Source organism: Varanus komodoensis, unplaced genomic scaffold, assembly GCF_004798865.1.
Source record: "Varanus komodoensis strain SLA01 unplaced genomic scaffold, ASM479886v1 scaffold1, whole genome shotgun sequence".
Lineage (NCBI taxonomy): Eukaryota > Metazoa > Chordata > Lepidosauria > Squamata > Varanidae > Varanus > Varanus komodoensis.
Window position 1 is genome coordinate 125,203,505 of NW_025335268.1, and position 12,852 is coordinate 125,216,356.

Below are 12,852 nucleotides of genomic sequence, written 5' to 3' on the forward strand. Positions count from 1 at the left end.
GTTCCTGAAGGGTGGGAAGGGGAATCAAATTTGATACTTTTTCCTATTTAATCAGGAATTCTTTCAGCTGCACAATGTAAATTTTTCTGTTTAAATTATCATTTTTCTCATCTACTTGAACCCAAATACTTTGAAATGGGGAGCTGTATCTGTGGATGCCTAGAACTTAGTTAAATGGAAACTCAAAACCTTAAAGTTTCTTGCCACATGGATCAAACATTGATCCACTTTACTCTCCAAAATTATTCTGGGTTTATTAAAGACCAAAAGGGATTTCTTTCAAATAGCTTGTGCTTGTCAGAAACAAGAAACTGGTAAGGAATAGGCATGTTCCTAAACCAGACAAAAGTTGTATTTTCCCATCTTCTGCTTTCCAGATCCTTGACAATTGTCTGAGGAGAAACTGCTTTTTGCAATGGAAAGAGCTAATGCAGTAAAATTAGCATAGGATGACAAAAATCTTCAGAGAGTCCTTTAGCACCTTAAAAGCTAACAGGTTCGTTGTGGCATAAGCTGTCATAGTAATCAGATGCAAGGATAACAATTTCAGTCCTCACTATGTTTGGCTAAAGATATTCTTGAACTTTAAAACTGGAAACTAAACATCTTTAAGCTTCAGGAACTTCTCCAAGGGTTTTGCTATTAAATAAAGAACCTTTACTACTTTAAGGGCCCTTCTGTGCTTAATGAGTTGGATCTTCCCAAAAGCCCTTCAGGTGCTCAAGAAATGAGCACCTGAAAAGTGAACAAAGGAACAAGTGAAATGATCTTACTACCTAGATATTGGCCAGCAAAAACATCTATTGAGAATGTCTCCCACACAAACCTCAGTGAATAGAAGTTGTATTGATTTTAGTGTGTGTGTAGGGAACCTTCCTAGTAAGTTTTGCCTGATGAGAGTTTCACATTTTGTTTTCCTGTTGAGCATCAAGCATTTGCCAAAATGTTAAGGTGAGAAATTGCAGCACTTTTCTAAGTAGCACTGGAAGTGTCCCTGCTACCGGAGAAGAACCAACACCTCCCTAGAGCTGGGTTTATTCTTAAACCCAGAGTTTTTAGAGGGTGGTCATGGAATGAATTGCTCAGGAATGTCAGGAATGTCCCTAGTCAGAATAACTAACTTTGTCATATTCCATAGAAATTACAACAGCAACAGGACAGACTGATGTTAATTAGAACACTCTTCATGGGCTGAATGCTGGTCTCTGTCAACTATTCCCATATCCTGAACAAAAGGGGAATTGCACAAATCAAAGGGATCCTTCTGCAAACAGAAGCAACTTCCATTCATGGTCAATGCTGTTAAATTCCCTGTTTTAAAACCAGGTTGCATCTATCAAAAAAGTACATGGCCAAAAGAGAAGTAAAACAGTTGTTGAAACTGCCAGCAAAGCTGAATTAGATGCAATCACTTGATGCAATCACCTCCAAATCTTTGGCCACAATTTCATCCCTGCCTGCCTGGCTGGAGTTACATGATGGAAATTGCAGTCTAACAATATCTGGTGAGCCCACAGTTTTCTCGCCCCTGTTTTAAAGGAGAAAGTATGGCTTAAATAAGGTTTGAAACTTTCCATATATCCAAAAATCCCTCAAATGCAGACATTCCTTTTAGACTGTCTATTCAGGAATTGTTGGATAAGTGGTTGTTTTTTCTAGCAAGGTTTGCATACCTATACTCTTTCTCCAAGAGAAAGGAAGCTGGAATAATCACTCTTTAGCTTTCCTTGTGTTTTTACCTTCTCAGTCTTCCTTACCACTGGGGGCAGGGAATCTTTGCCTTTGCTCAAAGATAAGATTTCCTGTCTAAGAAACTAAAAAAAGGATTATGGTAGGATAATTTACAGTGAAGCCTTGGCAGGCTTTATCCTGGTCCCTTTCCTCAAATTAACAAAATATCCCTTTCATTAATGATGGAAATAATAATCAATGCTGCACGTTGTCCTACTTTTGGTTGAAATATTTGAACGATGGAATCCTATCACTCTATCATCCAACTACCTCCCTTTGACTAATCTGTTTCTTTCACACATCCCATCTCACAAAGCACAATACTTTTGCTTCTGTTTTCCAGAAATCGTTCCATGCCTGGTTACACACTCTAGCACATTTTGATAACATTTCTTTTGTTAACAATGCCCCATTCCATTGGATTCATTCTCCTGGGGCTTGTGGCTGCTTTAGTTTTGTCTAGGTGGTGTTTCTCTTTTCATGATGACTCCCAGGGTCTTTCCCCGAATGCCAATAGTCAGTCTTTTCCACAGCAATCCCATAGTTTCCTTATAAACACCCAGTCTTGGCTCCTCCAATGCAATCTGTTTATCTTACAAATTCTTCAGCCCAGTGACCAGGTGTTGTTCCTGAATGAATCAAATATGCTGCGTACTGTAGACAAGATTTTTCCGACCTTCAAATATTTTTTTTGTTTTGTTAGGTTAAGAAAAGAAAATTGAATGCTGTTGTCTCAGCAATGCACCTGTTTTGTACATTGACTGTGTAATTTAAAACTAAAAGAGATTGACTGTATTACTGTGTATAAAAAAAGATGACTGATCTATGTAAATGTTATATGGATTTTAATTCTTGATTGATTCTTGTACTCTTAACATCTCCAGATGTAGCTGTAGCTGTCATGTTTACAAAATGAGTTTTATTGTTGGAATTGATCAAGCCACAGGGGTGAACAAGAGGATTGTTCTGACTTCTAGACTGCTGGCTGATACTGAACTTCCAATCTAAATTCACTTTCAATGTTCCAACTCAAAATTCAGTTTGACCTCCAGACCAAATGTGATACCAAAAATCAACCTCTGGCCTATCTGACAGTTGAATTATATAGCACAAGGTGTGACAAAGCTCTGTTTAGTTTTCACAGTGCTCAAAATGTTTTCAGTAGCTCCATCTGAATCTAACATAGAAAGTAGATCTTTGGGTAGCTTGACATCGGTTTTCACATTAAGCACTGTTTTCTAACTTGTGCTCTGCTTGGAAAGGCCTGAGTTTACATTTCCCCCTTTGGAAGGGGAGGTACAAAACTGAAAATTAAGATGAGAAAGGGGAGCTGATTATGTCTATTTGGCATCTAATGGTAGATGAAAAAACAGGATTTACAGAAAGTTTTGATTCCTGCAGAAAGAATTTCCAGCTGAAATAGGCCTGATCCTGCTCCACCACCATCCTTGTACCACCACCAAGGTATTAACAGATGACAACATGTCCCAGTAATGCAGGTTTTCCCCCATCCCATCCCCAATTCTTGCTGAGAATAAAGCAGAGTTGTGCTTCTTAACAGAGTTTACTGACATTCTAAGGGCCGATTCTCACACCCATCTCTGGAATGGTAGTTGTGCCTCTTTCCAAGCAATTATGTGCATGGAGGCAGTTGTGTCAAAACCGACATAGTCAGAACTCCATACGCATTGACTTTTAGCATGCTGATCACAGAATGGCTGCCTGAGCACCTGCAACAGGATGCTCAAAGTCACTGCAAAATATTTGCAAACCTCAGCATTTGCATGGCTACTTCCATGTACCTCCAAACAAAGGGACTGAAATACAGTACGTACAGTAGAACAGAAGTCCTGAGAATCGGCTGCTATATTCATCCTGCAACCATGAATGCTGAGTCCAAAACAAGAGGGGAAGATAGAATGGCCTCTTGGTTGAATCCTTCTGATTAAAGCCCTGTGGGACTAGGGAGGAATGAATTAAGCTAAACACAATTGTCATTGTCAGCAAAGCTACATACTATCAGAGGGAGAGTTATATATCTGTGTCATGCCAGTCTGCCTCTTCTTCCATAAAGAGCAAAAACTATACTTAAGAAATACAATAATAAAATGATTATTTTATTCATGCACAGTGTGTTGTGTTGGTGCAGATTATAGCATAGCAAATGCCAACTCCATTTGGGTGACTTGGTGCAGCACAAAATAGTACTCCTATACCTTTGACAGCTACGTAGAGGAAAGAATTTTAGCTGATGCTGTTGGATACCTCAAAAGTAAAAGTCAAGTGAAATTACCTCTTTTATGAAACTCTTACGTCCAGGAGATCCCTGTTGCATTGAGCCTTCCCCAATTTAACATCCTCCAGCTGTATTGGACTAAACTCCCATTATTATCAGGCAGCTCATAGTGGCTGGTGATGGCAGGAGTTGTAGTCCCAAGGTGGAAAGGCTTGCAAGATATATTTTGCTTTCCAGTAGAAACCTGCTATCCAACAATCGGAGTCTGGTGCAAAAGACATAGCATTGCAGCATTATGAGCCCAATAATGTGTTGTGAGTACCAGAAAGTGTGGAGCTCACAGTTCCACACAAAAAGATGCCTTGGTTATACAAATTCATTTGTGTGGCATGAATGGGGCCATTTGTTGCTACTATTGTTAAACAACCAGGAGTGAGAAATCATTCCTCATCTGTAACAAATCACCAGAAAATCCACACTTATTTTCTGCCTCTGTTGCAATCCAACGTATCTGAAGGGGACCAGGTTGAAGAAGACTGATACATTAGATCTCTTGAGGCCAGTTGTTCATATTCACAGGTGCTACCAAAATTTCATCTAAAAAGTATTTCAAAGCAAAACATCTGGACTTTGAGATAAGCCAGTGGAGTTATGTTAAAACAGGTGACTTTTCTCAGAGGAGGTAACAGTTTGTCTCTCAATTTCACCTAAAACTAAACCAGAGGCAAAATACAGTGTTCTTCATCAGACAGAACTTCTACGAAATTTCAAGAGAAGCAACAGTCCAAACATGTTCTAAGATTAGTATAATTATTTCAAAGTTTAACACATACCTACGTGCAATTGTTTCACAATAACATTTGTGCATACACCCGTGCTTCTGAAGATGGTGTCATTCTTCTCATTAATGTATTAGATAGAATACAATATCTCAAGTGTGGTCTATAAGAGTGCTGAACTGGGACTTGAGAAATCCAGATTCTAGTTCTCACTTGGTCATTTATTGATTTAAATATTATACCACCCAAAGCCAAACCTCTCTGGGCAGTTTACAACAGTAATGAAAGCACACTGGGTAACTCTGGAACAGTCACCTTCTCTCATTCTAAGCTACCTCACAAGGTTGTTGGAGTGAAGATAAAATGGAGAGAAAGGATAGCGTAAGCCACCATGTGTTCCATCGAAGAGGAAACTAGTTGAGGTAGAATAATGAGATCAATAGAAATATTAAAAAGTGGGAGAACAAGATCTTTTAGTAGTAACTATTGGTGGTCCATTGGGACAGATGGAATGATGTGTTGAAAGATTTGGCAGCTGCATTAATTGAAGGAGGGCAAATTAAGTCATCTGGATTTCCTTTGGCATTTTATTTTTGCTGCAAGAATTTTCTGGGACAACAATAGATTTCTGCAGATGTCTCTTCTCAATACTGTATTTCTTACAACAGGTATTTACATTCCCAACTTGTATTGTGCATCCCTACAGTCCAAACACACAGAGAAAGAGGGAGGGAGGAATTGATTTATTGTGAATAACCCACCACACACATTCTCTTCTGGCTAGTTCAGAATTCCCTTGCCTCTAAACATTGTGCTTTTCCTGTGCTGTAGAATTTCTTCTCCTTGTCTTTGGTGGCCTCAATGAGTTCTGGTGCAGGTGAAACAGAGGCATTATTTGTGTAGGGTTGATGAAGAGCTTCACCCAATTCAACTGTTTTCTCTCTCCTCCCAGTTGGCAGTGCGAGAGTCACCACATGCATGAAATACCCATGCTTGCCTTCATCTGGCCCATCAGTCAGAGTCACTGCCTCACAAAGTACACACAGTTGGTCCAACTTGGCACAGATCATTTAGCAGGCAGGGAGGTGACAGAGGGAGTGATCCGTGTGAAGACAGCCTGGGAGGCGATTCCGGTTCCCAGAATTCGCTACTCTACCTGCACCACATTGTTACAGAGGCCTCAGCGAAGGCTTTGTCTGTTGTGGTGGTGGTGGGTTATCCCCAGAGGTCAATGCCCCTTGCCTCTGCCTGCGTACTGCTTGTGCAGCACAGCAAGCCGTGAGGTTGTCCGCCCAATGTTCCAGGCAGCCTAGCTGTGACTCAGCTTTTCTCAGCCTTTCCCAGATGCTGAGACAGTTGGCCTCCACAGGCATGCAGGTGCCACACTGTTCTAGCCTGAGGTCAATGTGAGCCCTGGCAGGAGGCTGCTGTACATGATCCTATTGTCTTTCTTCTTCAGCAAGACTCATTCACACACTGGGAAGGGGTGACTTTGTCCTTCTGCTAACAATACCTTGAAACAGTCACTACTCTCATTCATGGCTTAGATGAGAAAGTGTTTGGTTCGCTAACACCAACCTGGATAGACTTCCCTGGTTGCTTTCTTGAGGTAAGTTGCAATCAGGTTCTCAATCAACACAGACCCAAATCATGTCAGCTACATTCGGAGCTATTGCTCATATCAGGAATGCAGAAATTCTTCTGGTAAGAGGGCCCACAGTTCCATTGCAGAGGAGCGCTTGGGAAAAACATCCCAAAGGTAAAAGGGGCAAGGCCAAAAACACAAAACAAAAATTAGCATATTTATCTGAAAGCTCTTAAGAGAAGCATTTTAACCTTTTAGAATGCAGGAAAAACTGCACTAAGCTGGGCAGCTACTGAATGATTGATGGTTGAGAAAAAGGGGTTGCCCTGTGAGTGAGCCCTGGAAAGTCAGATCCAGTCCCTTGAACTGAGATTTTGCACCCTTGATTCACACCATTATACTGAAACTCAAAATTATTCTTGGAATCAAAGCAAACACATCCAACAACCTCAAAACTATTTTACAAAGAGTAAAAGAGCTGACTGGGTGAATTAGTAAGTCAGATTACACACACACACACACACACACCCAATGGAAAGTTTACAAAGCTGTTTTCTTGTCTCATAGTATGCCCTTGATCATTTTTTTGCTTGTTAAGTGGAAAGCAGGGACAATTTATGGGGTGCTGGAGCATTTAGACAGCTTATGAAACCATTGCACAACATTATAGGATATGGAGCAATGCAGGACTTTCAAGTCCTTCCCAGTCACCTTTATTGCAGATACCTGGCTCATATGAGACCTTTTCTAGCTCTGTAATCAATTTGTCCTAGAGCTTAGATTGCTTCTAGTATTCTTCCAGTGACTTCAATGGAAAAGAAGCCACATCTACCAGTTAAATCCTGAGTCTCTGTATCACCATCCTCCTCCTTCCCAACCCACCTGTTTCCCACTTTCTTTTGACTTCCTGTAGCATGTAGCTGGAGATAATATTTTTGAAAGATTCCTTATAGACAATACCATAGACTCCCCCACCCCTCAAATGAAATGCTTGTGCTCCATTTGACAGCAGTTAATTCATCTTTTCCATTTTACTTTGACAATTAAAAAAAAACCCCCTGTTCCCTGTACACAATCAGGGAACATAGAAAACTCTGAAGTTCAACAGAGAAACCCAACAGGTTGCCAGCCCCTTGTCCATCCTTTGATTTCAGCTCAGTTAAAGTTATTGGATTGTAGAGGATAAGGGTGCTATACTTCCAGAAGTTCTCCAGACCATAAAGTAGCCCACAATTCTGATTTTGTTTCTTCATCTCTGTTATTCAGACTGGGTGCACAAACTGGTATACCAGCCGCTGGGAGATGTCTGGTTTCCGGATGATCCCTTTTTTATAATACTGCCGGATGGAACGGCTCAACTTGTCATAGTTCATAGCAGGTCGATTCTTCCGGATTCCCCACAGACGAGCCACCTGGGCAGAATCTTCAATTTTAAATATACCTTGAACATAAACACAATGAATACAAGGTGTAATATGTATCTACTTATGCATAATCTACTTACAATCTAACCAAAATTGACCTCTAATTAAGGCTTGAATCAAAAGAGTGATTAATGGAAAAGGTGACTTATTTAACAACAAGAACATCAAAGCCAGAAGGAAAGTTTGTGAAGAGCGATTGGGACTGAATGCTGTAAATGTGCTCAGGACAGTGAGAAGCATAATGGGAATAGTACATATTGAAATCAAAAGCAACGCCAGAAAAGGAGTGCAGAGATTCTGTATGCCAACTTGGTAGACCTACCTACTGCCCAACAAACATTTGAGCAATTAAGCTGCTTCTTGCATAAACAGAACCTTAAGGCAAAGGCCTGCTATCCAGACCAGGAAAATATTTTGAATTTCTAGGAAGGAATCAACACTACTCACCTTTCTCCTTATTAAGCCAGCGAATGAAGCGTCCATAGTTATGGGGCTTCAGCAGAAGCTCTTTCAGAAACTGCCACAGGTGAATGGGTTGGCCTGAGCAGGATGAATCCACCTCATTGTCCGTCCAACCCTCTTCATTCCCTATAGCAATATAGCACTTATCAGAAAAGCCCAAATTGCAATGGCCAGGAAGGGCATCTTACAAGTGACCGGAAAACTTTGCTGATGGTAAAGAATGTGGTGGCTTGTTCTTTTATCAAAATCATCCCAAGACCTTTGGCTTCCTGAGGTGACACCTCAAATGAGACCCGGGTCAAGGTGCGTAATATCCAAGGCTAGGCACATTATTTGAACACCTGTCTTTGGCAGTGACTAGGTTGCCTTTTCACGATACTCCCAGGCAGCTGTCCAAGGAAGGTCAGCCTTGTGTTTCACACTGCCTGAGGCAGGGCTGACCTGGGTTCTATTCTGTGCATCCCTAGGAACACTACTTTTATTCCAACCTTGTCCAGCCATGGCAACCTAGCCCACCCTCCTGAAGTGTTGGACTGTAACGCACATCATCTCCACCAAACATGACGAGGACAATGGCAGCTGCAGTCCAACACATCTGGAAGACCCCGGCCTGGAAATTACTGAAACCCTTTGTCTGCATGCCAATCACCTCCCTGCTTTCTTTCTTCCTATCACTTTTTGGACTTCAGTTCTTTGATGGCAAGGATAAACTCACCACAGTAAAGCATCTCTCCAGGAGCAGTTTTCTCTTTCATCCAGGCAGCTGGAAGAGAAGCACAACTGTCAAAGTGTGGTCTGCTGGCCTCCAACACACACAGTTCTCCTGTCTTGAAGCCTATTCAAGAAAATGGCTCCTTCATAGAACTGGAAGGAAGCAAAAGACTAATTTCTCACTGAGTGATAGGTTCATCTATCATCCCACCTTTCCACCACAATTTGACTTACTCAGCACTGATCCAGCTCAAAGACTTGTTGTGCCACCAGGCTGAAAGCTGGCACAATGTCACCAAACATGGCAGTAAACCAATGGAAGAAGTCAATCCATCAAAAAAAATTATTTCCCTTTCTCTGTATTCTTGGTTCCCAGGAATATTTAGAGGCAGCCAGGTAGGGTAAGAGAATGACAGCTGGCTGTTGCCCAGGGTGCAAGTAGTTCTTCAAATGCAAATATTCTGGCTGTACCAGCTGTTTCCCAGCTTCATCACTAGATACCTGATTTCCAAATGTCCAGGTGAGCATGCAAGACATCACCACATGCTGGGGAGCGCTGGCGGAACTGCTCCTCAGTCATGGCACACAGGTCCTTTCCAGATAGATCCTGGAATGATTTCCCAATTTGGGGCAACCGGTATTGGTGCTCTGTCCATAAGATCCACTTCTGGACATTTCCTGGACTCCACTCTGCTGGGTCTACAAAAGAAATGAGATATATTTCAGAAACACTACACAGTGCACATTATCATTCCTCAATTATCAATCTTCAAAGCAAATGCTTTAAAGGGAGTATTCTGAGCAACAAGGAGAGCAGAATTTCCCATCTTCTGGTCTGCAGATTTCCTCATTAAGCAATGCATAGCATTACACATAGCTAGCAAGAGCTCAGTTCCCAATTCCATTGTTGTAGCTTAGTCCTACAAGTTATATAAACATAGGATACAATCCCTATCTTTCATACTAAGCTGTGACACTATTCCTGGTATATAGTGCTTGCTAATATCAAACCAAGACCCTGAGCCAATGGGAGAGTAGTAATAGAAGTCACTAGTAATGAGAATTAAGCCCACAAAGGACAGGGTACGATCAAATTAGCTCCCTCACAGTACCACAATTCTGCTTTTCCTTGACAGTCCTGAAACTACAGGAAACAAGGAAATCTGCAGCAGCTTGCTGAGAAGTTCCATCTGCTGATCATGAATAGCTTCAAAGGGAATGGGAATAAAAGCAACACACTGTTGACTTGGATCATGTACCCGGCAGTTACAGGACCCTTGTGCAACATGCTGATTAGCACTCTTATATCCACACATCTGCCATCCTCCTCACATGGAGGGAGAGGACAATGGCTGAGAAGTTCTGCCATAATGCCTTTGTGTGTATTTCTTTTGGATTTGTGTTGGCATCATGTCTAAGATTTGTTCTGGAAAGGTGGTATGGGCAAGAGTCTCATGGAAGCTGGGAACAAATGATCCTGATGGTAGGCTACCTAGCTCGATTATTATTTTACCAACCCTGCTGACATGACTCCCTTCGGCTTCTTCAACTTCAGTTTTCACCAGAAGCAGCCATTCCAGTGGGTTGTAGCAAAGGCAGATGGGAGGAAAAGCCAGGCCATTCCACCAGCCTTACCCAAAAACTGCCTCATTTTTTTTCCTTTTCCCTCCCCCTCCCCTTTTCCTTGTGTTTTGTGAGTCTTGAGACTGTAAGGGATCTAAAACCTTGGTGAGAAACCTGGTCCTATCCTGAAGCACCCACCACTTAAAGCAGACAGTAATGGTAGATAATTGACAGATAGATTAACAGCATCTGAACAGATCCATGTTGAGGAAGTCTGATTTAAAGTTTTGATGGGCTTACCCAAACCACCGATAAATGTAAGCCCCCTTCATAAACTTCATCTTTTTCACTTCCTTGTTGACAGCACAGAGGTTTTTGCTCTCATCGAGTTAAGTTTGTCGCACAGCCTTCCCCAGCCTGGCACCCTCCAAGTGTTTTGAATCAAAACTTCCAGAATTCCCAAGCATTGGCAATGCTTGCTGGGCCTGATGGCAGCTGAAAGCCAGAACCTGCAGCTGGCAAACACTGCACAAGATTACTGGATCAACCAGCAGCGTCTTTCCCTTGGCCTGTGCATGCAGAGCTTTACAGTGGGAAACTCAGTGCCATTCTGCAGTCATAGAATCCTTGCTGCCAAATGTAATCAGAAATGTTTCCTTTTTAAAACCAGATCATCAAAGGGTGCGGTGTATTTCTTAGACAAACAAACATCTAGCACCAGTTAATCCCTATTTATTTTCTCCCACAGTTTTTCCCTCATCTGACAAGTGTCATGGCTGCATTTGGTTGAATCTGTTTAAATGACTCCAATCTTAAATTTACGGGTTGGGGATGGGGGGACAGGACTGAGTTCTCGTAGTTGGTGCTTATTGTGGAATCTGTCCTTTAACACATGCCAAGAACTTCCTTTAAATCCTAAATTCTCATGCTCTGTTTTAAAAATGTGAGTTTTTAAATTCTCATGATGGTAGATATATATTTAGCAGATGCAGTATGCCTAGTCAAGCAGCAATCCGTGAAAGGAATGGAACTTATAATTGTGCTCTGGCTAGCTTCCTGCATCTACCACGTTAAGTATTTCTTCTTTAAAAGGCAATGCAACCTACTTTAGAACACTATTCTTAGTCTTCAGATTAATGGGATTTGCACCAAAACTCACTTCATTCACAGAGTTCTGTTTCATAAGCCAAATGGCAAGCCTACAAATCACAGAAGCCATCAGGGGCTTGATTTTTCATTGATTTTAACAGAATTTAGATAGTGAAGAGAAATATATGATTGCTCTGAGCAGGTACCTCACAAACTACTCTGCCAACGTACTTCTCTCTTCTGCCTGATATCACTTGAAGGCTGCTTTAAGCCCTGCCCACCACTTCTGCCTGGTGTCGCTTGAAGGCTGAGAACAAAGGCATGCTGAAGGGACTCACCTGCGGCAATATTGAGGAGCTTGCAAGCTGTTTCGATGTCCTTGAGCACTTCTCCCACGACCATACTCTGCACCTGCTCCAGGGAATGCTCCTCCAGATGGAGACTGGCTTGGTAGTCCATATCAGGCGTGAGGCTGAGCCCTTGGCTGTCAATGATAGGGCACTGCTCAGGTTCTTTGGGCACTTCCATCCTGCCCCCTTGGCTGGTGGGTGGCTGACTTTCCCCCAGACTCTTGGGCACCCAGTTGCTGTCATCTGGGTAGAGCATGTCAAAGTACTGCAGGCAGAACGTGGGCAGAGTCTGTTCAGGGGTGGCTGGGGGACTCGGACTGTCAAGGGACCTCCAGCTTTGGCTGTCAGGGTCTCGAGCAAGGGGTAGCTTCTCCAGGCTAGAAAACAGCACAGGATCCTGTAGGGCAACCTGGCTGTGTGGAAGAACAATCAGGCCTTGGCTAGCACTGCCCATCACTCTGCACAGGTTTGTCTCCGGATCTGTCATCAAAGAAAGGGAGAAGGAAGGAAGGGGGGTGGAAACACATGCACCAGTCAGGAGAGGTGGTTTGATAGTCATTTCTGCATTTCTGCCCAGTGATCAGGCACAATGGAGGAAAGCTAAGCCTGTTAAAGGAAAAGAAACCACCAAAGAGTCACTCTGTGGCCAAAGAGACCCCTAGATGAAAATAGGTTAAATAGCTCTTCATGGGCCCAGGCAACTCTTCTCTTCTGGGTCACTGGGCAATAAGAGGGCAGGGAAGGAATCCTGTCCCCAAGCAGGAGGGAATAATTGAATGCAGAAGAGAAGAAGAATTGCCCGTGGTTAGCATCAGGTGATAACTTTCTAGAGAGGGAATGAAAGTAATCTTTCTCGTTTCCTGTGAAAAAGGAAGGAGCAAAATCTTTAATGCAATGAAGCTATCGTCAAACAGCCCTTGTG

The 12,852-nt window shown here is 42.4% G+C and overlaps 1 protein-coding gene across 1 annotated transcript; it reads right to left on the reverse strand.

The window, feature by feature from the left end:
* Positions 1 to 7,593: 7,593 nt before the first annotated feature.
* SPDEF (SAM pointed domain containing ETS transcription factor) lies at positions 7,594 to 12,393 on the reverse strand. The gene is made up of 5 exons (XM_044451193.1): positions 11,919 to 12,393; positions 9,430 to 9,627; positions 8,933 to 8,980; positions 8,203 to 8,343; positions 7,594 to 7,772 (listed from the first exon to the last, which is right to left on the reverse strand). The coding sequence occupies exons 1-5, from the start codon at positions 12,382 to 12,384 to the stop codon at positions 7,594 to 7,596; spliced, it is 1,032 nt and encodes a 343-aa protein (XP_044307128.1). The 5' UTR covers positions 12,385 to 12,393.
* Between the last annotated feature and the right edge of the window lie 459 nt (positions 12,394 to 12,852).

Excerpts from the sequence above, each read along its gene's own strand:
- SPDEF (XM_044451193.1), bottom strand. The coding sequence starts at position 12,384 with ATGGGCAGTGCTAGCCAAGGCCTGATTGTTCTTCCACACAGCCAGGTT. Across the intron at positions 9,628-11,918 it reads GCTCCTCAATATTGCCGCAG|ACCCAGCAGAGTGGAGTCCA; the intron begins GTGAGTCCCTTC and ends TTTCTTTTGTAG. Across the intron at positions 8,344-8,932 it reads TGGAGAGATGCTTTACTGTG|GGAATGAAGAGGGTTGGACG; the intron begins GTGAGTTTATCC and ends ATATTGCTATAG.